The sequence below is a fragment of the Ambystoma mexicanum genome, chromosome 6q (assembly GCF_040938575.1).
Source record: "Ambystoma mexicanum isolate Mex_15411 chromosome 6q, UKY_AmexF1_1, whole genome shotgun sequence".
Lineage (NCBI taxonomy): Eukaryota > Metazoa > Chordata > Amphibia > Caudata > Ambystomatidae > Ambystoma > Ambystoma mexicanum.
The window spans coordinates 39405598-39427888 of NC_090937.1; the positions used below are offsets into that span (position 1 = coordinate 39405598).

At 43.4% G+C, this 22291-nt stretch overlaps 1 protein-coding gene across 6 annotated transcripts in view; it reads left to right on the top strand.

Moving 5' to 3' along the window:
* PTPN13 (protein tyrosine phosphatase non-receptor type 13) overlaps positions 1-22291 on the top strand; it is a 1388150-nt gene that overhangs the window by 954499 nt on the left and 411360 nt on the right. For 3 of the 6 annotated variants that reach the window (XM_069630435.1, XM_069630439.1, XM_069630440.1), the window contains 4 exons: positions 2908-3051; positions 4001-4114; positions 5953-6046; positions 21587-21672. In XM_069630435.1, coding sequence (XP_069486536.1) covers positions 2908-3051; positions 4001-4114; positions 5953-6046; positions 21587-21672 — 438 coding nt within the window. The remainder of the gene's footprint in view (positions 1-2907; positions 3052-4000; positions 4115-5952; positions 6047-21586; positions 21673-22291) is intronic. The other 3 variants (XM_069630436.1, XM_069630437.1, XM_069630438.1) reach the window with 3 other exon arrangements.

The window sequence follows — 22291 nt, forward strand, 5'->3', positions numbered from 1 at the left end:
ATTACCCCTACTGATGTCCGGCAGCAGTGTTGAGGACCCCTCCTGACTTCCTGCGTCCTGTTGCTCAGCCCTATCACTTGCAGATTACCCCTACTGATGTCCGGCAGCAGTGTTGAGGATCCCTCCTGACTTCCTGCGTCCTGTTGCTCAGCCCTATCACTTGCAGATTACCCCTACTGATGTCCGGCAGCAGTGTTGAGGATCCCTCCTGACTTCCTGCTAGTCCCGTTGTCTCGGTCTGTGATTGGCCAAACCCAATTCTCTGGAGTCTTCTTTCCTCTGCAATTCCTCAATGGACCCCTAGTGATGGAAAAGATTGATGCCCAGTGGTTAAGCCATTTGCATCAGCGCTGCCAGTATTTATCAAGCCTTGTTATGAAGGAAGCCGCCTTGTTTTTCTCCTGGGGTATTCCTAAAGTCTGACCATTACCCAACTATCCAGCTTCTCCTATTGTCCATGCAACAAAGCTAGGTATAGGAAATTTGGAACATGCCTTTCCCCAACCTTCCTGGTCTCCACCGCGTGCTCCTTGGAAATGATACTCTCCCACTTCCCACACCAAACAACAAGTGAGGTACCATTTACATAAAATAAATAAGAGAAAATGAAGGATAGCTCAGGGGCAACACGTTTGTCTTGGAAGCAAGGCAACACAGTGCAACATGGGTTTGAATCCCGATCCTGTGCTTAGAAACCATTCGCTGGTATTAAGCATGTTATAAATTAACAATAACATAAATGAGAGTCTCTTGCAGAAGGGACGTGACCTAGCAACTCGGGCTGGACTGCCCTCTTTGGGATGAGATAAAGCATGATGTCACATGATCTTTTTCCTTCTCTAGATACATGGCAGGGTGTACAACAATTGTTTGGGGCGTTGCCCAGAACAATTCCCATGGGTATGATGGGTATGATTTATTCCAACCCTTTCAGCCATCCCTCTTCTGTGTTGCACCCTTCCTGTCTGAGACAGCTGAGTGTAGGTTTACCTCTTCTTGAAAAACAGAACATTATTTTCCTTCAATTAGTAATGTCTCTTCAACACAGATGTTTGTTTTTACTCAATTTAGCAAAATCTTAGCTAGCCCTACAAAGATTAATCTGTTAAGCACATTACAAATCATGGTTGGTGGCCTGCTTTTCCAACCTGTGCACATGATTCAGAGTATAAAACAAACTGTTTTTCCATCCAAAGTGTCCCATTTGCTTATAAATTAGCCCTTAAAGTGAAATGCATTCCCTATATTTGAACAATATGGTAAACATTGTAATACATTGTCTATAAGACACATATTGATGCAAACCTTCAATGGTGATCCAAAAATGTACCATTCTTCTAGAATGATCTTTTTAAGCTGCAATATTTAGGTGCAGTTGTGTGTGCTTTTCTGTCATTGAAGTATGGTTTCACCTAAATGAACCATAGGGTGATTGCCCTTCGGTCAGTCAATATGTTATTGCTCCTCATAAATATGCCTCAGCACATGGATGTTTTGTCCAGCTGTGAGTATATTACTGCACAATCAGGACCAAAGTGCCCCAATTCTGACAATACCACTACCATGTGTTATTTAAATAGGAAAGTAGTGTCAATTTGTGTAGTTGAACAATGTCATTCTAGTTATCAAAAGTTCATTGGGATGTTTCCATGTAGCAGGCGACCCAGATTAGGAGAACAGGGTGGGCCAATGTGCCAAGCATGTTGCAGATGATAATCCACTAATGGATGCCAGTGTATGACATCATGTTTTTTGATAGTGTGGTAGGGTCAAGACTCAAGTTAACTGATTTGCCTCACTGCACTGTAGCAAATGTCGTCAACTATGGTCCACAGATTTTCCTCTGATAGTAGAACTGGGTGATGTGGCCTCCTCAATGTGTATACTCCGATCCCACTCATACAGGTGGTTCTAAAGAGGTTAAGGGATTGTTAAGAATGCATAACTCGTATAACACAAGACAAGGAGAGTCAAGCATTGGTGCTTACCGGGCTTCCATTTTAGCACAGGAGAGCCACAGAGTATGATGGCTTAAACACTGGCAGCAGTCCGTTGCATACTCTGCTGCTGTCAAGGAGGAATTTTAGGTGTATGGCCTTTCAGAGAAACTTCTGCATTAGATGTTCGGGCTGTGCCAAAATTCCAGATTTTTGCTCTTCAGTGGTTAAGAACTTTTCATTGGTGTGATATGACTGGTCATCAATTTTCTCCGCTTTAGTATTAAGCATCCTTGAGTTTGCTTTTTTTTTTTTAACTGAAAAAGGTTTCATACTTTGTCTATTTTTGGGGTATATGACAGCGCTGTCTGTCTTCAAGTGTAGGTTGCAAGTGGATTTATACCCTTAAAACAACCTTAGTTTTTCACTTCTGAAAGAACTGATAAAATTGTTCACCATTATCATGTGGCCTGACGGAATTGGATGTTAATATGGGGCCAATTGAGCTTTTGAGTCCATGGTGTCTGCTCAGTAAGAACAACTTCCCTGTTCCGCAATATGACATAATTGATGATTAACATCATCGTTTGTGGTCTAGCTAGATCTTTTTTTGCATGACCTACAACCCATGTGAAGATTGATTCACTGTTTCACGCTGCCACGATGAGCGATATGAGAATAAGTTAGTACGTGTTACCAACAATACATTGTATGTAAATCCCTGTGCCCTATTGCCACGTCTAATAGAGATTCCAAACTGTTTGGAAGAATTTACTGATCTATACTTACTAAAACATTTACCAAAATGGCAGCAGTTTAGGCATACCAATTTCATTCATAATACATTGTTTTTAGCGGATTTATGGTAATTAACACGCAGTGATTAGCAAACAGTATTTGAAGGCCTCTTATTGTGTCCAATCAATTAACAGGGACCTGTTTTCTTGTTTTTGTTCTATTTTGAATACAGGAACATTCCTCATTGAATGCAGCCAACAAATTGAACTCTAAAAAGACTTCCACAATGCCACTTAAACCTGGAGATGTCTTCGAAGTGGAACTAGCCAAAAAAGAGAACAGTTTGGGAATAAGTGTCACGGTACTGTTTGACAAGGTTTTTAGATGTTTTTCTTTTCTTATTTCTTTTCCAGATACTTGTGTTTGTGTTTTAAAAGCCTATTTGCATGACATGTTTTCATTACATTTTGATTTGGGGGCTTCATTTTCTATGAAGTTCTTCCGCTGGCATGAACAACCTTATTTCTGTCCCAGTGTTGGAGTATTTTCTTTTTGTTTTTGCATGACATTTCTACGCAATCTGTGTATTATTCCCATTACCAGTAAGATATACACATTGCATAATATACACGAGAGTAACACAATAAAAATCTACAACACTGAAAATGGTGAAATATTTTTATGAAAAAATGAGGTAGGAAGAAATAACCCGCATTTAATATGCAATAAAAACATGATACACCTAGAAGATGTTGGTTTGGAGTGCTGGCCTGGCCTAATTTTAACCTAATTAGTCCCAGATGTAAATAGTCTCTAGGAATGCACAGTTGAGAAAGGGGTTTCTCTCATACTACTAAATACAAAACCCCACTTTAAAACAAATACATGTATTTATGAACACAATGTTCTTTTACAAATAAAATATAAATGTATTGATTTGTCCTTCCTTTAATATGTATTTGCTGGGATGTTTTAACCTTGGATATTGCAGGATGTTGAAGGAGTTTAGATTGAGCTTCATAGTTTGGAGTGTGACACCCTAATTATTGTTACCTTGAGAGTGACACTACGCTTCCCATGGGAGAATCCAGCTCCTCCAATGCACTCCCTTTTGTACTTTTGGCCTCTTGCATTTGTGTGCCCTGTGGTTGTATCGAAGGTTGTAAAACTGTACTGTTGCCCTCCATCCTTTTTCTGGTCTTTATTTATTTCATCCAAAATTAAAATTCTTCTATTGCAATGCTTTCTTTGCCTTTTTAGCTACCTTTGTACTCTGTATTTGTTGCTTACTGTCTGCCTGCCTCTTTCCTCTCCTGTTTCTTCAGACTGACACTTCCACAGACTCACTCAACAAACCAACCAACCTGTTAGCTCCCATGGAGTCCACTTGGGGCGGGAATGAGCCCAAAACTCAAGCCCTGCATCAGGTTTCTTGTCTGGTACGAAAATGTGTTTCTCCCTTGACCCAATTTTTGTTTCATTTTATTATTTTTATTTTATCTTGAAGCACTCCTTCCTAAATAAAACCTCTGGGGTAAAAAAATATTTTCAAAGGAAAAACCTTATGTGTAAGTAATAGGGCCAGCAGCGGGCTGGAAAAAATTTGATACTTGCTGTTTGTCTATGAACTGTGGTAGCGAGGTGTACATTTCCAAACCGTTAAAATAACCCACCCACTGTTAGGTGCAGTGCCGTAGTTTTGAGCTGATGCACATCTCTGAGGGTTGAAGGTTGGTCCTCTCGTGTACCGGTCATTTTATTCAAAGGACAAGGCACACAACACTGCAGAGTACTTGAAAACATGTTTGCGCCGTTAATCTCATGCAGTGGTGTGTTCTCCTCTGGTACTTTCGAAACTGAGAAATCACTTACTGTGACAAGCCACTCAAACCATTGGTTGAGTGGCTTATATCACCCTTGCCCCCTTTTCAGCAGATCCATACATTTGTGCTGTGATTTTTATGTTCTCCTAATTTAGATCAGGTCTCTTATGGCCATGAACCTGCTCATTTTAGGATTCAAAGATGAAGGGTTTGGGTCTTGGCATCTCCCATCCCACATATCCACTTGATGCTCGGTGCTCCTATACAAGGTTTTTAAGGCATACAACATTGTCTGGGTCTCTGTTAGGAATGTTGAGCTGGTATGAAATGTATCTTATTTCAAAGTGGGATACATCTTACCCCACCCCGAACTTCCACAGTGTGCCTGAAGTAAGCCACTTCCATTAGTCCACTAATCTTTAGTTTACTGGGGTACAGAACTAAAGGTCACATTGTAATCTTTCTTTTTTCATTAATTGCATACCTGATGGGTACCAGTTTGACAGCTTGAACCGTTCAACCTAAATCTTTAATTTGCCAAGATCCTAAACCATACAGATATCGCCACTAAAAGATTCAACCTGCTGAACTGCCTATGCGGCTCAAAGGCAAATTTAGTATTAACGTTTAAATTGCTCTTCTAGTTCCTCATACTGACATACTCACATAGGGAGCATTTTGAAAATGTGCTTAAGTGACCTCTTTTGAATCCAGTCTGTGTGTTGTCATATCCAAGAAAATGATGTATAATGCAAATCGATATGCACAGCACATTGGAGATTTGAATTAATCATGTAATACCACAAACATTTACTAGATTGGGATTGTCTTGAATTTTACTTTATCCTTCTGAAAGCACCTTCTCTGCATCAAACTTAATCGACCCATTGTAACAAACGGGTTTGACTTTTATTATTTTATTGTATCACTTGTAAAATGGTCCAGTTTTGCAGTAGCGACCAGCTTACAAACATACATGCTTTTAAACACGTTTTGTATTATGTAAAAAATGGTTTACATAAACCTTTTGTGCATTATGCAATGCCAGTTAACTTGGCGAAAAGAAAGTCATCCTCTGCCCCTCTGAAAAACATATGATATTTTTAGAAAAGTTTGCAAGCACAATTTAGAGGTGCATTTATAGCATGGAGTTTTTTGCTTAGCCACTTCTTTTGTTGTCACAGTAAACCACTTACTTCCCTATGAAGCATAAGTACTGAAATGGGACGGTAGAGAATACCAAATGATTTTGCTTCCGAACATCAAAACATGTTTTTAAGGAAATATATTTGTTTGATGTGTCCAATGATGATGTCAGACATTTAGACAAGTTACACCTTTAGGACAGTTGGTGCTGTAGGGCAGTGGGGAGAGCATGAGGAAGAAAATATTTGATGCCTTTTATGAAATTTGACTGACAGCTGGAGGATGTCTTTTCTTTTTGTTATGTTTAGGGTGGTGTAAATACAAGTGTGAGACATGGTGGAATTTATGTGAAGGCCGTTATTTCCAATGGAGCAGCTGAGTCTGATGGGAGAATTCAGAAAGGTAAATAGTTCAATGAGTACAGCAGAGATTTGTCTTGAATGTTGCCTATATTTATGTAACTGATTTCCAGCTCCTGGTGTGCTGTTTATAGTTTTCATTTTTGAATGCACCTCTCTGTTATTCCTGTGACTTCTCTCTAATTCCCACTTTGTGCGGATATCTGTATCCTTGGTGAGAACTGCTGTTACACCTTTAAGATAAGTGAAATAAGTGCACCACATATGAACTGCCAACCAACCTCATGAGCCTTTTTCTTCCCCTGACAGGCTCATGCTCTGTTCCTTTTTTCTTCACACACAAATGTTTTGATTTTGCTCTAATCACAGGTGCTGCGAGCTGTCAGATTGACTCTGATGGATTTCCTACCTTCCATTCCTGGGAAGAATAACCTGATCTTGACAGGCGATACAGTGGCCATGCGCTGCCTCAACAAGAGGTGGGGGTTATGTGGTCATTGCTGCTGTGCAGGGAACCAATGCGACTTTTGTAATGGACAATTGCCTCCATGGCTCGACTGCTCATCTGGCTGGGATGAAGAATGGGGTAGCGGATGCCTTGAGCAAGCAGGGATCGGTCTCTTAGGAGTAGGAGCAATTCTCAAGGGTAATTTCAGAGATCTTTGACCTTTGGGAAGCAGCTTCTGTCAAATTTGTTTAGCGCTGAAGCAAGCGCCGATTTTCCTGTATGATGGTATTTCCTCTGAGGTGGGCAATGGGGTACCATATCCTTAGTTGAGAGGGCTCTGTGTTCTGAAAGGGTGCCGAAGTACAAGTCTGACACAGTTAGACTTTGCTTGTTGGCAAAGACTTTTATCAAAAAGGTAAAAGAAAAGGAAAACCCTATCTTGCCTTATTTCTATGAGGTGTTGACCTGCCTCAACAAAAACACTAAGGACTCTGTCAGGATGATATTGTTAATATAAATATGTGCTCTGTAAAGTGCTTTGGATTAAGGCGCTATATAAATAACACATCATTATCATAATCATTAACGTATAAAGTCCACCGTCCTTTGTCCCAAAACTAGGGGTCTACTTAATCCCGAAGGAGGCTTCTTTCTTTCTGGATATGGACCTTTGAAGTTCAATTCGTAGTATGAAAACACAATGGGCCTCATTAGGACCCTGGCGGTAAGGGGTTTGCGCCAGCGTTAGCTGCGCCGACCCCTTACCGCCAACTACGAGTTTCCAGAGCGCCATGGACACTTTTCCGCCCGCTTTTTGCGGGCGGAAAAATCCATGGCGCTCTGGGACCTTGGTGTTAATTACGCCACCGTATTTTACGGTGGCGTAATTAACTCCTTCCCCACTCCCATTGAGCCCTATGGGGCCGAAATGGGAATGGGGAAGGGTAAATGGGACAATGGGGACTTACCGCCCCGCCGACCTCGGAATGGGGCGGTAAGTCCGCCATCCGCCATGGCGTAAAGGGACTTTGCGCCATGGCCGGAAAGTCCGTGGATGGCGGTAAAAATCCGCCAGGGTCCTAATGAGGGCCAATGTCTGTTTCTTTAAATACAGTTCCCAAGATTAAAAAAGGGGCAAGTCCCTTCCCTTGACTTCTTCCTCCAACTCAAAACTGTAGCGCCAAGTCTGTTACACTATCCTGCAAGGCCTTGGCTGTTGCACTTTGAAAATGTCTCTTCCTTTTGACAATGGGTGCTTGACCCTTGTTTTCAGCTCTTTACAGTCCTTTTCCTCTTTCACATAGATCACAAATTCCTCTCGACTGTCTCTGACTTGCTCTGAGCCTCAGCCGTTTGATCATATGTTGCTTCGCTCTTCGTTGGGTAGCAGACCCTGGTTGTTTGCCTGATGCAGGTTTTCTACCCCTTCTCTGTTCAATATCCAACTGAACAGACCCGTGTACTCACTTCCAGGCACGGTTCCACATAGGATGCGTTTTAACATTTATTCCAGCTTTTCTGATGTTTGTTATCCTTTTCCTTCTCCTGGGATATTAGCCCCAGAGTTCTCTCTGCTTGATAGTCTTAGGGTCCTTGTGCCAGTGTTCCATGACACTTGGTTTACTCTGCTGCCAAGTGTCTACTGGTGCAGCATATTCTTGTGTCATTATATTTCTTTTAGGGTCCTTAACCCATATCTTATCAGCTCAATTTGCCCCAGGTCCCAGACCTCTTTGTATTGGCGTTCCAGGGCACTTGGTTTACTCTCCTAAACCAATCTACGGACACCTTAGATATTCGTGTCCGTATATTTCTGTTGGGGTCCTTGACCCACGTTTCATCAGCCTCTCTACTTGGGTCCCAGATCTTCCTTAGCTTGCCCTCTTTCGGTTTCCAGCCCCTCTCATGGACCCAGGCAGCACCCGTACCTGGTTCCCGTTGCATGGCGTCCTGCTCAGGCTCTTCCGACTCTCTGGGCAATGTTCCAGACCTCTTCTCCCAGCTCCCGCTGTCGTTCATGTCCCTGCTTCAGTTTCGGCGAGTTGGGTTGCGCAGCTTCTCTCCATGTGGCGTCGCAATCTCTTGCGCTCTTGGATGTTCTCTGGGTTCTCGTGGTTTGCCAGCTCTTGGTAGCGCTTCAAAGGATGACAGCTCCGTTCCACCATCCCACCAGTCTGTAGCTTGTCCCAGTGTCTATTGGTCTCCAGCATTCGAACGTCACTCTCAGTTCCTTGGAGGCAGGCTTAACAAATGATTATAAGTATTTCTCATTACTCCAGCCTTCCTCCTCCTCATCTCCCTACTGAACTGATGATCACCATAGAGTTCAGTATTCTTCTTCTTCTTCGTCTCAGTATTTTAAGAAGGTTTAGTGTCCTGAACTCTACATAGATAGATGGAGTTATGGGGGACCACAGGACATTGGTGATTGTCACTTGTCCAGTGGAGCTCATCCCTCCCCCTGAAATCCATCTGCTAAGTACCACCCCAATAGGGACTATCAGGTAGTGGCCTCACTTCCCTGGTCTCATGGGAAGAAGCTTCTCCCATGGAAGCAGTGACAATACCTTGGATTTCGTCACAATTCCCACTGGTTGCCGTCATCCCGTCAGGGCTTCGGATTTTGGAGCAGTTTGGGTTTTGCACAATTCTGATTGCTCTGGGTTGGATATGGAGGACATGGTATCCACACCTTCTCAAGATGCCCATCTTCCCACTTAAGTGGTTCCTGCTGAGGGCGGATCTCCTGTCAAAGTTGTGGGGAAGGAGGTTGGGGGGCTTCACCAGAACCCTTAGTCTCTGTCTTCATTCATGGCTGTTTGGCAGATGAGGTATAGTGCCTAGGAACTGAAGGACGAGGCCATAGTGGCGTTGCTGGCCACGCGCAGGCCAAGTATAAGGTCTATCTAAATGTGCAGGTTGAGAAATGTGAAAGGTTGGTGTAGGGGTATGTACCGCTCGTTGTTACCTACTTCCTCTATTTTGGAGTTCTCGTTATCTAGCATAACAAGAATTGCAGATGGTTTCAGGTAAGGGTTACCCTGCAGCCATTTCTATCTTTAAGAGAACTCACGAGCAAGGGTCGTATTTCACTGTCCCCTTGGCTGCACATTTGTTGAATGGATTGATGCGTTTGTCCACCAACTGTTTGTGGCTCCAACCGGGGACCTCAATTTTGTTCTTGCATTCTTTATGGGTTCCCCACTTCGGATCCATGCATTTCTGTTCTTAGTCCCCTCACTTTTGGTGGCCAATATGTTCACTAGGTGCTGTCACGAATACTGGTTATTTTTTCCTTCTCCCCAGGGAGAGCCACCACCTTTCAGGCTAGGCAGGTGAGCCTGCTCAGCAAGACTCTCACTACGGGTCTGGTGAGGTGGGATCTCGCTGGGAGTGACTCCTTTCTCTGGGAGCTCCCTGCCCCAAACACTTTATCTGCCTACTTCTGTTTTAACTACTTCTGTTTTGAATTCACAGAATAGTGTCATTTCTCCTATCTCTTTTACTTCAGTTAATGCTGCACCTCGCCTGATCCCTACAGTGAAAGAAGAACAAAATGCCCTTTTTGTTTGTGACAACATAGATATGATTACGAGGAACTTTGAAAAGAAGAGCAACTCCTACCGAGGGAGTAGAACCAGCTATGCAGATTCAAACCTCTGCATCGTTGATGTCCTGGAGGCTTGGCCACAGAGCCTTTGACACAAAGAGGGCGAGCGAAGCACTAGCCAAACGTCTGAGTGTTGGCATTCTAACCGACCGGGAAGCCGATGTTGGAGGAGAGGCAGAGATGGAGCCAAAATTGCCTCAACTGGTGTGGTGGGCGGGCAAGCCTGGAGCTGATGCAGAGACCAGACCGCCTGAGAGAGCCTGGGTCCCTGAGCTCTTCACAGATCGGGCCATAGCTGCCGAGCCCAGTAGCAACTGGGACAGCTGATGAGATTACGGGAGCCAGAGAAACCGGACAGACACATTGAGTGAAGTCTATTAGAGCCGACGAAGTTACAGGAGCCTGAGAAACCTGACAGAGACATTACAGTGAAGGCCACGAAAGCCGACGAGGTTACAGGAGCCTGAGAAACCCAATGAAGAATATGCTGTTACAGGGTATGAACATTGTGTGTAACAGCTGGAAAAGCTAGCAAGGTTACAGGCAATGTTCCCTCTAATTATATTTGGCTGTGTGCAGCAACTTGATATTTGTGAGTGGGCTGTTTTTAGGTCATGTGCGCAACCAAGTAAAGCAGTGATCCAGTGGATGTAATCAGAGCAAGCATAGCAAGGCAAGCTCGACTTCAAGGGGGGTTTCGATGTTCTGTTTTTGATGTACTGTTCTCGTCCCAAAGCTTTAATATCCAGTCTGAAATTGTGGCCTTTTATTTAACGCTAGAAAGATCTCTATATTTTGGCTTGTTAAAAGATACTTCAGTGAGAGGGTGAGTAGACACCCTACCACCTTCTCCCCTTTTTTAAACATATGCAGTAGAAAAGCTATGCTGGCCTTTGGTGCAATTAGGAAACATGATTGACTATGATTGGCTATGATGACGGAAGAGGGAAGTGGTTTAAAAAGTATAAAACCATGCAACATATCTTGTTTTACCTCCCGGGAAGTCAAACCAACAGTCTTGGAAAATATCAAAGAATGATGTGGGACAAACTTGTGTTGTGCAACAAACAGCTTACAAAGACATTAATAGGGGTATATGTGCACATATGTATAGTGTTCAGTGGATTACAGCCAGTGATTTATTTTTTATTCTAATATTTATGTAAAGTATCCCATTTACAAACAGGAAGGTGACAAGGACACCAGCTTCTTTGAATCTCTTGATGGAACACTAGATGTTTATCAACCATGAACGTGATATAGAAACAAAGGCTAGCGAGGCTTGCACTAGTTAAACCCCTGTACAGACATGCATGTTGCAAAAGAAGTAACGGGGAGTGGGTGAGGTAAAGATAGAATTCAAATAACGGCTTGAGAAGTAGCATGTTCTTATCGCCATGAAGTCTGGGCAGTGGTACAGTGCAGTGCAAGCACCCATTTAGCTGAGAGGTCGGAGATGGGGTCTGTGCTCATGATCCTAAAATATTAAATTCCACAATGACATGGCTATTATTGTAATATGGTGTTAAGAATAGTGAAGGTGTTTCATTAATGCCACACATTTGATAGTAATCTGGGAACATTGTAATACTAAAGACCAAACACAATCACCACCCTATCCATGCATGCTGAAATGTGCAATTAATACCATGTTTTACAGTCCTTTCACTTTGGTAATTCCAAAAACACACATTGCAAATAACCTTACATTATGCCCACTTACTGAATTGAAGCAAAAACCTTCTGTGGCTGGATTATCAATTTTAGCATAAACACTAAAATGAACAGCATGTGTGAGCCCTGTCATTCCGGCACCACTACAAACAATAAAAACACATCCTTGAAAGCACAAATCTTCAGTGCGCTTTAGCAGTTTTTATGGTCAATAATAAAACTGTGTAGCATGTGTGCAAATCACCGGTGCATAATGTTAGATGCCCCAAATGTCACCATATTCCCATGGCCTAAAAGCTCAAGGGGCTTTCCTGTAAGTGCCAGGGTGCCCAAATCCCACCCTGTTCCAAGTAATTTCTCTTTGAACTAATAAGGTCCAACAAAGAGCAAGAGGAACATCCCTGCCACATCGCTGAAAAAAAACGTAATTGAAGTCATGATGGACAAGACTCATTGTTCAATGTGATGTCCATTGCAATACACATACATATCCAAAATACTTTTCTGCATTGCTGAATAAATGCCAAATCACTGATGCGCTCAATATCCCGCGCGTCCACCCAGCCCACGTGACAGCCCACCCATGCTTGCACACATGGCCCCGAAAACATGACAGAACAAACTAGGAGGGCCACCCACACTCGTGCTACATAAGCAGAAGCCAGAATATCAAAAGGTATGGGTGCAGAGCACATTTCAAGCCTGGTTTCTTATAGTTGTACCAAGAGGGTGGGTAGTCCCATGCTATTCCCATTGCCTGCCCTCAAGACAGTGCGCACCACCGTGAGTGAACCACCATGCACACACCACGTGGACAAGCAGGGACAAAGCACATCAGTGTTTAGCTCGCTTTAAAAATTACTCAGCAATGCTTTAAGTGCGTAAGACTGAACACGTTCATTTTAACAAACATCACACTGAAAGCTGTGTGTTGCCTGTCACATATACTGCACCTTTCCTGGCAACATAGCGCAGCTGCTCCTCCCGCTGTGTCAAACTAGATCCATAAAAAAAGCTTTAAAGAAAATGGGAGGCCATCACCCCAACAATATATTTATTTATTGGACATTTGTGTGGCGCCTATAAGTGTTTCCAGGCTCCACAAGAAAAGTTGGGGGGAGGGAATAACAACAATAAACAAGACGGTTAGATTGGCCTTGTGACAATCCTACTGTGCCAGTAATTGAGAAGGTGGTAAGTGCAAGGGCCGAGAAGTAGAAGGAGAAGAGCAGGTGTGGGGGGCCCGCAGGGAAGGGGGCAGGGAAGTGCTGGGGTGTGGGGGAGCAAGAAGGCAAGTGCAAGGGGGAAAAAAGGGGAAGGGGAGATTGAGTGAGGTGGGCAGGGTGGACAAGTTGGGCTAGTGTGGGAAGTGGTGCCCGATGGCAAGTGCTGGCAAAGGATTCAAGGGGAACTGGTGGGGGATGGTCTGGCCCCTGTGTGACTCTGAAGGGACTGGTCCGCAGACATAGAGGGAGAGTTAGCACGGGAGGAGGAGAGGGAAGGAAGATGAGAAAAGGAAAGTCTTTAGAAGATCTGGCTCAAGTCGGAGGGGGGGAAGGATGGCCATTCCAGTGGGAGGTGCCAGCCGCAGACAGGGACCTACCTCCCACTCTCTGCTTGGCGAAACGTTTAACCTGCAGAGAGTTGGAGCCAGAGGACTCTGGTCGGGAGCTGTCTGTAAGGGAGGGAACACTGGATGTAAAGAGGTCCCAGGCCCCAGACAGCCTTGGGGATGATCCAGAGTGTCTTGAATTTGATCCTTGTGGTCACCAGGAGCCAGTGGAGAAATTTTAGGGTAGTAGAGATGTGGTCCCTGGGCTCGAGTCCAAGGATAAGTCTTGCTGTCCTATTTTGGATAGTTGGAGGGGCTCAAAGGGAGGAAAGAGGAGATTGAGGAAGAGGCTGTCACAGTAGTCAAGCCTAGAGAGAAGCAGGGCTGTGGAGACACTGAGCTTCTGGGGTAAGGGGAGGAAAGGTAGAATGCCCCTGAGAAGGTGGAGCTGAAAGTTTACTTCTTGGCAAGGTCTGTGATGTGTGGAGAGAAAGAGAGAGCAGAGTCAATGATGATTCCACAGTTTTTTGACTCACAGGTGGGTGTGGGATGGGACCCAATGAGTTTGGTCAGAGAGAGGGGGGAACCTGGAGCAGGCATACCAATGGGTAGGACATCTCTCTTACTGGCATTAAGGCAGAGATAATTGGCAGAGCACCATGCCTGCATAGCAGTCAGGCATGATGATGGAGGAGGTAGAAGATGGCAGCTTGAAGGGGAGCTGTGGGTCATCTGCATAACACTGGAAATGAGGTGAGGACGTGGAGATCAGGTAGGCCAGAGGGGCCAGGAAGAAGCCAGAGCCAGTTCTACCCCTGCCCCAGAGTGGGAAGGTGGCAGTTTGGAGTGCTCCAGTCCCTATCCATTCTTGTTGTACCCGCTTGCTTGACACCTTACATCCTTATCTTGCCCAATTGCCAGTCTGTTTGTCTGCCTTCCTTCTCTAGTAAACTGCAGGTTCTGGTAGGAGAAGAGTAAGCCCGACCAGGATAGAGACCTCCAGGTGGTGGAAGACTACAGCAAGTAGAACAACCTCTACTGCCTATGCACATAGAGAGCTTGTCCATTGACTGTGCCTGAAAGCTGAGCGTTCCATCTTACAGTGCTTCACCCACAAACAAGAGACGTAGTCCAACATCCTGTATTCGCTGTAAATTATTTCATGAACTTCCACACAAAGACTGTCAATTAATGTGGCAGGCCACCATTACTGGAACCTAGGAAACCCATGCCTTGGAAAAGAGTGCGGCTTAAGCCCCACTTGTCTTTACTCACCTGTTAGGGAGAATTCTCATAAATGTGCGAATTCCCTTCACCTTAGAGACCCCGAGCAACTTTGCTGTATTTTGAGGACTTGATTTTTTTACCTGGAGAGAGTGCAAGCATTTTTCCCACTCTCTCGTGTATTTTGATGTGTGTTTTACTCTTGTGTTCTTTGATTATGGGGTTTTAGACAACTCCATAGGCATCATCTTTTCATGTGTGTTACACAGCACCCTCAGTGCAGTGACACAGGTAAACCTTTTCAGGATGTCCCAAGGTTTAAATACCTTCTCTGGGATAAACAACTGTTTCCCAGAGAAAGTAAAGTTACATTCACTTTACTAGCCTTTTTAAATTCCTAGACATAGCACACACTATCTTACAATAGAGTGCTGGAGGGGTTATCTAGTATCCCCTGTGTCTAGAAACTCATGTAGCACTCAAATGCTACCCTTTCCTATCAAAATGGCTGGCGGCAGTGGTTTTACAACAAACTACCATTATTTTTCCCTACAGCGAACAACGTGAGAATTAAGTCGTGGGAGCCATGTTTTTCAAGATGGTGTCTGAGCCCCCTCTGAAAAAACAGGTACCAGTCTTCTTTTTTCGCCATTTCTTTTTGGAAAGGTCCTTCTAGAGTATTTGTCTTGTAGAAGACCCAAATGCACCCTGACATGATTGGCTGGCTGGCTGTCCGCAAGGACAGCCACCCTGCTGGGTGAGTGGCAGCTAAGCTGGAATGAATGGGAGAAAACTGTTTAAAAGGCGAGTCTCTTGGCTTGGAAGGCAGAGTCGGGTGACTGACAGCTGGGCTGGAATGAATGGGAGAAACCTGCATAAAAGGTGAGGCTTTTTGGCTTGGAAGGAAGAGTCGACCACTGGACGAAGGAATCCGAAGAAGAACTTGTAGAGGGTGCCTGCTACAACTCCTGGACCGTTGGTTTGCCCGGTGAAACCCTGCTGCTTTGCTGAAACTCAAATTCCGTTTCGACTAGAGAAGCCTTGCAAGGATGACCTCTCCCCTTGAGTTGGTGGGACCAATCCACTCCAAAGTAAGCCACCTGGACATCCTCTCGAAGCTGGTTGAATTTCCACTGCAGTTGCTGCTGGAATCGAATATCCAGGGAGAGGAACACCAGATGGGTGCATTGGTTTTAAGCTGGCCAAGAGCTTCAGGAATACCCTCTGGAGTCCCAGGAAGCAGGACTGACCGAGCCTGAGCCACCTCAACAGAGTGCTGGACCCCAGATGCAAGGAAAGCCCATTTCGAGAGCCAGGAACCGCGGTGTTGCTATTTGGGGTAGACGCGAGGAGCTGAAACACCGAAGTGCCACTTGTTTGGAGATTTCTGGTTGCGGTCGGTGACCGTCCCCTTGCAGTGCAGGAGTCCCCAGAAGTCCTTCCTCTTGTCCCCACAACTGAGGCCCAGGACCACCAGGATCTGCAGAGCTGCACAGGAGCATAAGCCATCTGCTGCACTTTTCTTCAACTTAAAGGTACTGTACAGTCTAAGAACTTGCCTCTTGTTGTGTAACCTCACTTGTTCTCGTTGGAGACTTGTTTTGGTTGCATCTGTAGAGTTGCTAACAGCTTCTTTACCTCACAAGCCTAATCAGCTTTTGGCTCTACTTTGATTTTTTCTATTCCACCAAGGCTTCTAAAACATTGTGCAATATTTTTATTTTTTACTTACCTGCAATAAGTGTTTCAGTTCACCTTGACTTTTGCTAACTTAACATTAGCTGGCCTGGCCCCCTGAATGACTCTTCTCTCCTCTGCTTAGGTGTTGTGTCTTCCTTCCAGGAAGGGGTTAACTGACTTTGCATTGAGGGGTTATTTTGAAAGTACTTACCTGCTTAACAATAATTGTGTGAATACTTGTCTATTCTGAAACTTCTCTTCTTTTGACACTCCTCTTGAATATTCTAAATGCAACAGTGATATATTAATGTCCCCAGCACCCTACCCATTGAAGGCACCTGAAGGTGTAGGTAGTCTCTGTGGGCCATCCAAAGGGGTATTTGCTGATTTAGAAAACTAAGAGTGTGTATTTTGAAGTATATTTGTGTGTTGCTTTGTATTGCCCCCTTCTGAAGAAGGCTTACTCTGACTGTTAAATACATTAATAATTGTTTAATCAAGAAACCTTGTGTGTAAGGGTTTATTTGAATACTTGTCACTGTGAACCTCGGTGTAATTCCCCTACAGCTCACATTGACCCCTCTTGAGATAAGCCTGGCTGCTCAACACGCTACCATCCTGTGTAGTACAGACTTATACCAAAGGTTGCGTTCCTATTGCCAGGAGGTCAGGGTTGTTGTAGTGCACCCAAAGGGTGCTGCATACAATCTTGCCTAACATTCTTGGTTCTCGTAGTTAAAAAAAACCCAATAAAACACACAAAAGTCCTTCAAATGAGTGCCCGCAGCGCCAGACCACTCTGCTTCTGGACCTTTCACTACGGTTTCTTTAAAGTTCACTTCACACCAGTTCTTTTTTTTAACAATGTTGCTGCCTGAAACCCTGGGCTCAGCACAGTTCGGTTTGCTATCAGTCTTCTCCGACTCACGTGCTGTGCTGAACTGTTGGAGCTTCTTGTCTCGGGAGTCGAGGACGGCACCACGGTGGCAAGCGCTTCTCCCCGCTTTGGCTATCAGTGCGGTAGGACCCTGTGTGCCATTGACACCTGTCACACCACACGCCAGTTAGACTTATCGGTTTTATGATTTCCCTTTCAGATGCTTCGCAGGTCTGAGTTGAAAAGGGCACGGCCAATTCCCTCCTCGTCGTCCCTCCAGGTCTCGCTAACTTTCTTCTCAGCTTAAACTGCCGGTCAGCCTTGTTCAAAGTGTGCTTCCCATGCTCCGCCTTTTATCCCTGTGGGGAAGGGAAAGGGCCGTCAGGTGTGCATAGTTATGTCAATTGCCTGACTCTGCCTGACCCTTGTGTTGGGACATGTCAGGTAAACGGTCCTGGTGTTAGTCTGCTGTCTTTCACGGTGTAGGAAAGTGATTGTGTTGGAAAAGGGGGGGTAGAACTTCTAAGTATCATACGGGGTAGGATGGGGAAAAGGTGTTATAAGGAAGCGGGTACCGCGTTTCACCCATCAGTGTCCCACTTCCACTCCCCGAGCACCCCCATCCAGGTGATCCTCCCCCACTGGTCCACCCCCAGGAACTGCATCCAATAGCGATGGCCGTGTCCTGGCCACCTGGATGACAGATCCCCGGGGATTAGTGGGCGAGACACCTTCAGGTTTCTCACAAAGCTCATCATTATATCCCCTCTTCCCTTCTCCGATGCTCTTACCCCATGTCTTCCCCAAGCATACATCTATATATGTCCAACTCTTGCCGCTGACGCTTCTGTCAGCTGGCTTGGCAAACCCAACCCTTGGCCTGATGCATGGATAGTTTGTTACAGAATAATCTGGGAAAAGCCTCCACATTACCGGGGCACCTTTGAACACATCTCAAGTCCATCTCACAACCTACATAAACTCACCAACTACATCTAGTACCTAGCATCAGATGAGCTAGATATTGCCTTCAAAGTAACTCTAGACATATACAATATGGACATGTTCTCTCATGCTTACTAATAACTGATCCCGGTTGAACATGCATCCATACTTCCACAACCTCTATCCCTTCCCCTAAAATACCTATTGCCCCCCCCTCCCCACTGCTCTTAGTTCTGTCCACTGCCTGATACTTCTATGCATTCACCTTCCACTCAATCCTCTTCAGTCTTCAGTCCTATCCACAGACGATGCTATCGTGAGACTCTGGCAATATGCCACCTCTCGGACAAGGTGAGGCCCATAAGACCACTACGGTGGTGATGGGCACAGCATAAATGATGGATAAAATAATAGAACTGCAATGCAAGTCCTTGAAATGTAAAAAAGGGCGAGAAAGATAGTACGACATATAAATAAAACCCCCATGGAAATAGCGTTGAAGTTGAGGCTGGTAAGGTAAAACAAAAGCAAAAAAACTGGTTAATACATTATAAACATATTCTATACCAGCGAGATGGAGAGGCTATGCTGGGCGCTTTAAATGATTGCAAACCCAGAAGATTCTGGTCACAAATAAGCAGACTGGAGTCTAATCAAAACAAGGTCCGAACTTATCCTATCTCTGAAGAGTCTTAGAGTCAATACTTTAAACAGCTATATAAACCAAGTGGTAGGCAGACAGTGACATCCCTCACAGCGCCTGGATATTACAATAGAAGGTATTGAGAGGAAAATTAGGAAAGCCAGTAAATATAGAGCTGGAGGTCCGAACCAGCTGACTAACACCATCTTGATAAACAACGTGGAATAATGGTCTGGTATTTTGTAGGTGCTGTTTAAAGAGGTCGTTACAACCAAAATAATACTGCAGTCGTGGACCAGCGCAATATTAATACCTATCTATAAGAAGGGTACTAGAGAAAGTCCATCAAACTACCAATCAATAGCACTTTTAGATGTTGACTCAAAGATATTTTGCAGCCCTATTCTTAGAGCAAATCGTAGAGTGGGGTGACTCTGACATCTTAAATCCTTTTCAACTAGGCTTTCGTAACAATATAGCCACCGACAGTGGGGGCCTCTTGTTGCATATTCTACAGACCACAGCCTGGAAGCCAAACACTACCCCAATATACGTGGCCTCAAAGGACCTATCTTTAGCATTCGACTTAGTCGACAGAAATACACTTTGGTATAAACTAGATAAACTGGGACTACAACCAAACCTATTATCTATACTTAGACAGCTTTATGAGCTCTATAGCTTGCAAGTGTGACTAAATGGTGACCGGGATATGAGTAGTTCTATCACAACCAAAAATGGCCTGAGGCAAGGCTGTATCTTGGCGCCATGCTTCTTCAATTTGTATGTAGCAGATGTGAGGAGGTGTCTCAAGGGAGCATCTTTCGTTCCACCGAGGATAGGAAAAACTAAAATCCTTTGGGCTGCTTATGCGGATGATTTTATTCTATTCGACCACACTCCAACCGGCCTTCAAAGGCTCATCACAGCATTTAATCAGTATATCACAAATAACCTGCAAGTTAACCCACAGAAATCAGTGGTTGTAAGGCTGAATAGGAACTGCAAACAATAATGATTTGTTGATAATACTAAACTGCAAATGAGAAGTCAATCATTTATTTAGGTTTCACCATCATCTCCCTCCCAAATAAACGTTTAGATCTTATGTACTTGAGTGTTCAGGCGATAAAACTGGTGGCGCAATTGAAGAAGATAGACAGCAAATATGGGAAATTGTCCCTATTGCCTGTGGTAAAATTTTATACAACTAAAGTGATCCCCTGACTAACTTATGGGGTTGAACGGTTTCCCTTCTGCATGCTGAAGGAAGCAAAAACATTAGAAGCCGTAATCTGGCGAGCAATCCTGTATTAGTTGAAAATGCGTTATGCTGCCAGCCCTAAGGTACGAATAAGGCTTGCATTCCTTACAAAGTGTTTTTAAATGGAAAAGACTGTCTATATTTAGAAAGATCTATGTTTCACAGTTAACAAGTTTATGCCAGCTACAGATCAAAGGGGTGAAGGAAGGAAGAACTAAAGAGGGCATTATCTATGACCTACAGATGGAGTGTTTGAGATTACGATATGAACTAGGGACTACAATGAAACTATTGTAAACCAACCCTTGAAAAATAAAAAAGATCTTACTGCAATATGATTAAATACGCACTACCAACTCAATCATGCAATCCCAAATGTATTCCCAAATACTTGCACCAAAATCATTAGGAATGATGGAACCCTATCTTGTATGTTTTTCTTATCGGAACATGAGAATCACTTTTATGCGCTTCAGACTCAATGTTATCAGTATCAAGTAGATTCTGAGTATCAGGTCTAGTCATTAAGCTATCACCAAAATGTCACTTTTGTGTAAAAGAAAATGAATCCCCCCTCTCATTTGATATTGTATTGTGAAGTGTTGCAAATTCAGAGAATTAAATATTTTATGAGATTTGTGTTGAATGTACATTGAGTACCTACGGACCTCCTGTGGCTCAATATTATGCACGGTAATTCAGTGGCATTGAAGTTAGCGATATTGAGTTTCTTAAAAAAAAATTGTAACTGGGATTGTGATTCTTAAAAGAAGCAGGTAATTAGCCACATGTCATTTTACGTGAAGAAAGCGTGCAATGAGATAAAACGATGTACATCATCAATTTTATATGCAGTATTTTGGTACATTGATGTACATTTTCTTTTAACCTTTTGTAAATGTGTATATTTTGTTCCTTTTTTTCCTTTTTTCTCAGTTTCTATTTTCTGTATTATTTTGGCAAAACTCCTTTAAAAAAAAAAATATTCTGATAATTGTTGTAAAGGTTTTAAATGAACCATATTAAATAAATAATATAACTTCCGAATAACCACAAGTTATTACTCAATGGGACCTCTTGCTGTGTAGTATTCCAGCCCCTACTCCTTCATTCCATTATATGAAACATCACCCTGATTATTTTCCTGTTTTTCTTTTTTTTCATTCCCCAGTTCCTTTTTTTCAAACTGATTTATCTTTTTTTTTTTTTTTTTTTTTTTTACACAATGCTTACATTTTTTTCTATTTACTGGTGCAATGTTATCTTGGCAGTGTTATACCAATTCAAAGACATGGCACAGTGACAAAGTATCAATACATGGTTTGACATGCAGAAAACTAATTTTTCCACGCTGAAGTTCAGAGTTCAAATCTATTATTGATATTTTGGGATAGCTCTGTGGGCCTAATTTGTGTTTTGAACACAAAATGGAGAAAGGGAAATGGTAACTAAAAAGGTTCTTGCTACAGAAGCCAAAGGGACGTCTGATTTGTAGGACTAATTTAACATGTGTATATGTCTGTTGCTGCGCTCCTAATCAGAAATGGCTATTTCAATGAAATAAATATATACTGTGAATTGCATACCACTGAAAAGCCACAGCAATATTTTAATAGATGCTTTGGATAAAGTCTCAAAATATTGTCTTCTTCGATCCTGTTTGTAGGGGACCGTGTCCTCTCGGTCAATGGGGTAAGCTTGGAAGGAGCCACTCATAAACAAGCTGTGGAAGTATTAAGAAAAACAGGACAGGTAAGGTGACACTAATGACTGTACCTTTGCTACTGTTGACAGAAGAATTAACCAAGTGAAATGTGGTGTTTGCCTGCAACCAATCAGACATTTTGAAAACAAGCAGAATATTGTCACCTGAAATCATTACTTGACTAATCTTGTATAGGTTGTTCAGAAAAATTGCCACATTTTTTGGTGCTAGCTTTTTTGATTTGGAATGTCCTGTTCTTAACCTATGGAGGAATTTAGCCAGAATGATATGCTTTTAATGTAAAGCCTATATGGATTTCTAAGCAGTGTAAGTGTTTAGAAGCAGGAGTCTGACACAGGGGTGGCATTTTGCTTTTCAAAAGACTTTTATTTATATCAAAAGAAAGGGAAAAAGCCTACATTGCCCTATTTACTATGAGGGGTTTCCCTGCCTAAAAAAACCCCACTAAGGACCTGGTCAGGATGTCGGTCAAACAAGAGTCCACCATCCAGCGTCTAAACCTATGTCCGTCCCTTACCCACTTTTTCTTTAGATAGATTAAAAGTGTAACTCCTTAATTCAGGAGGAGTTTTCTCCTGTTCAGAATGCCGACATCAACATGCAGGTATTATTTAAAAGAATGCATGTAGTTCAATGGTCACTGTT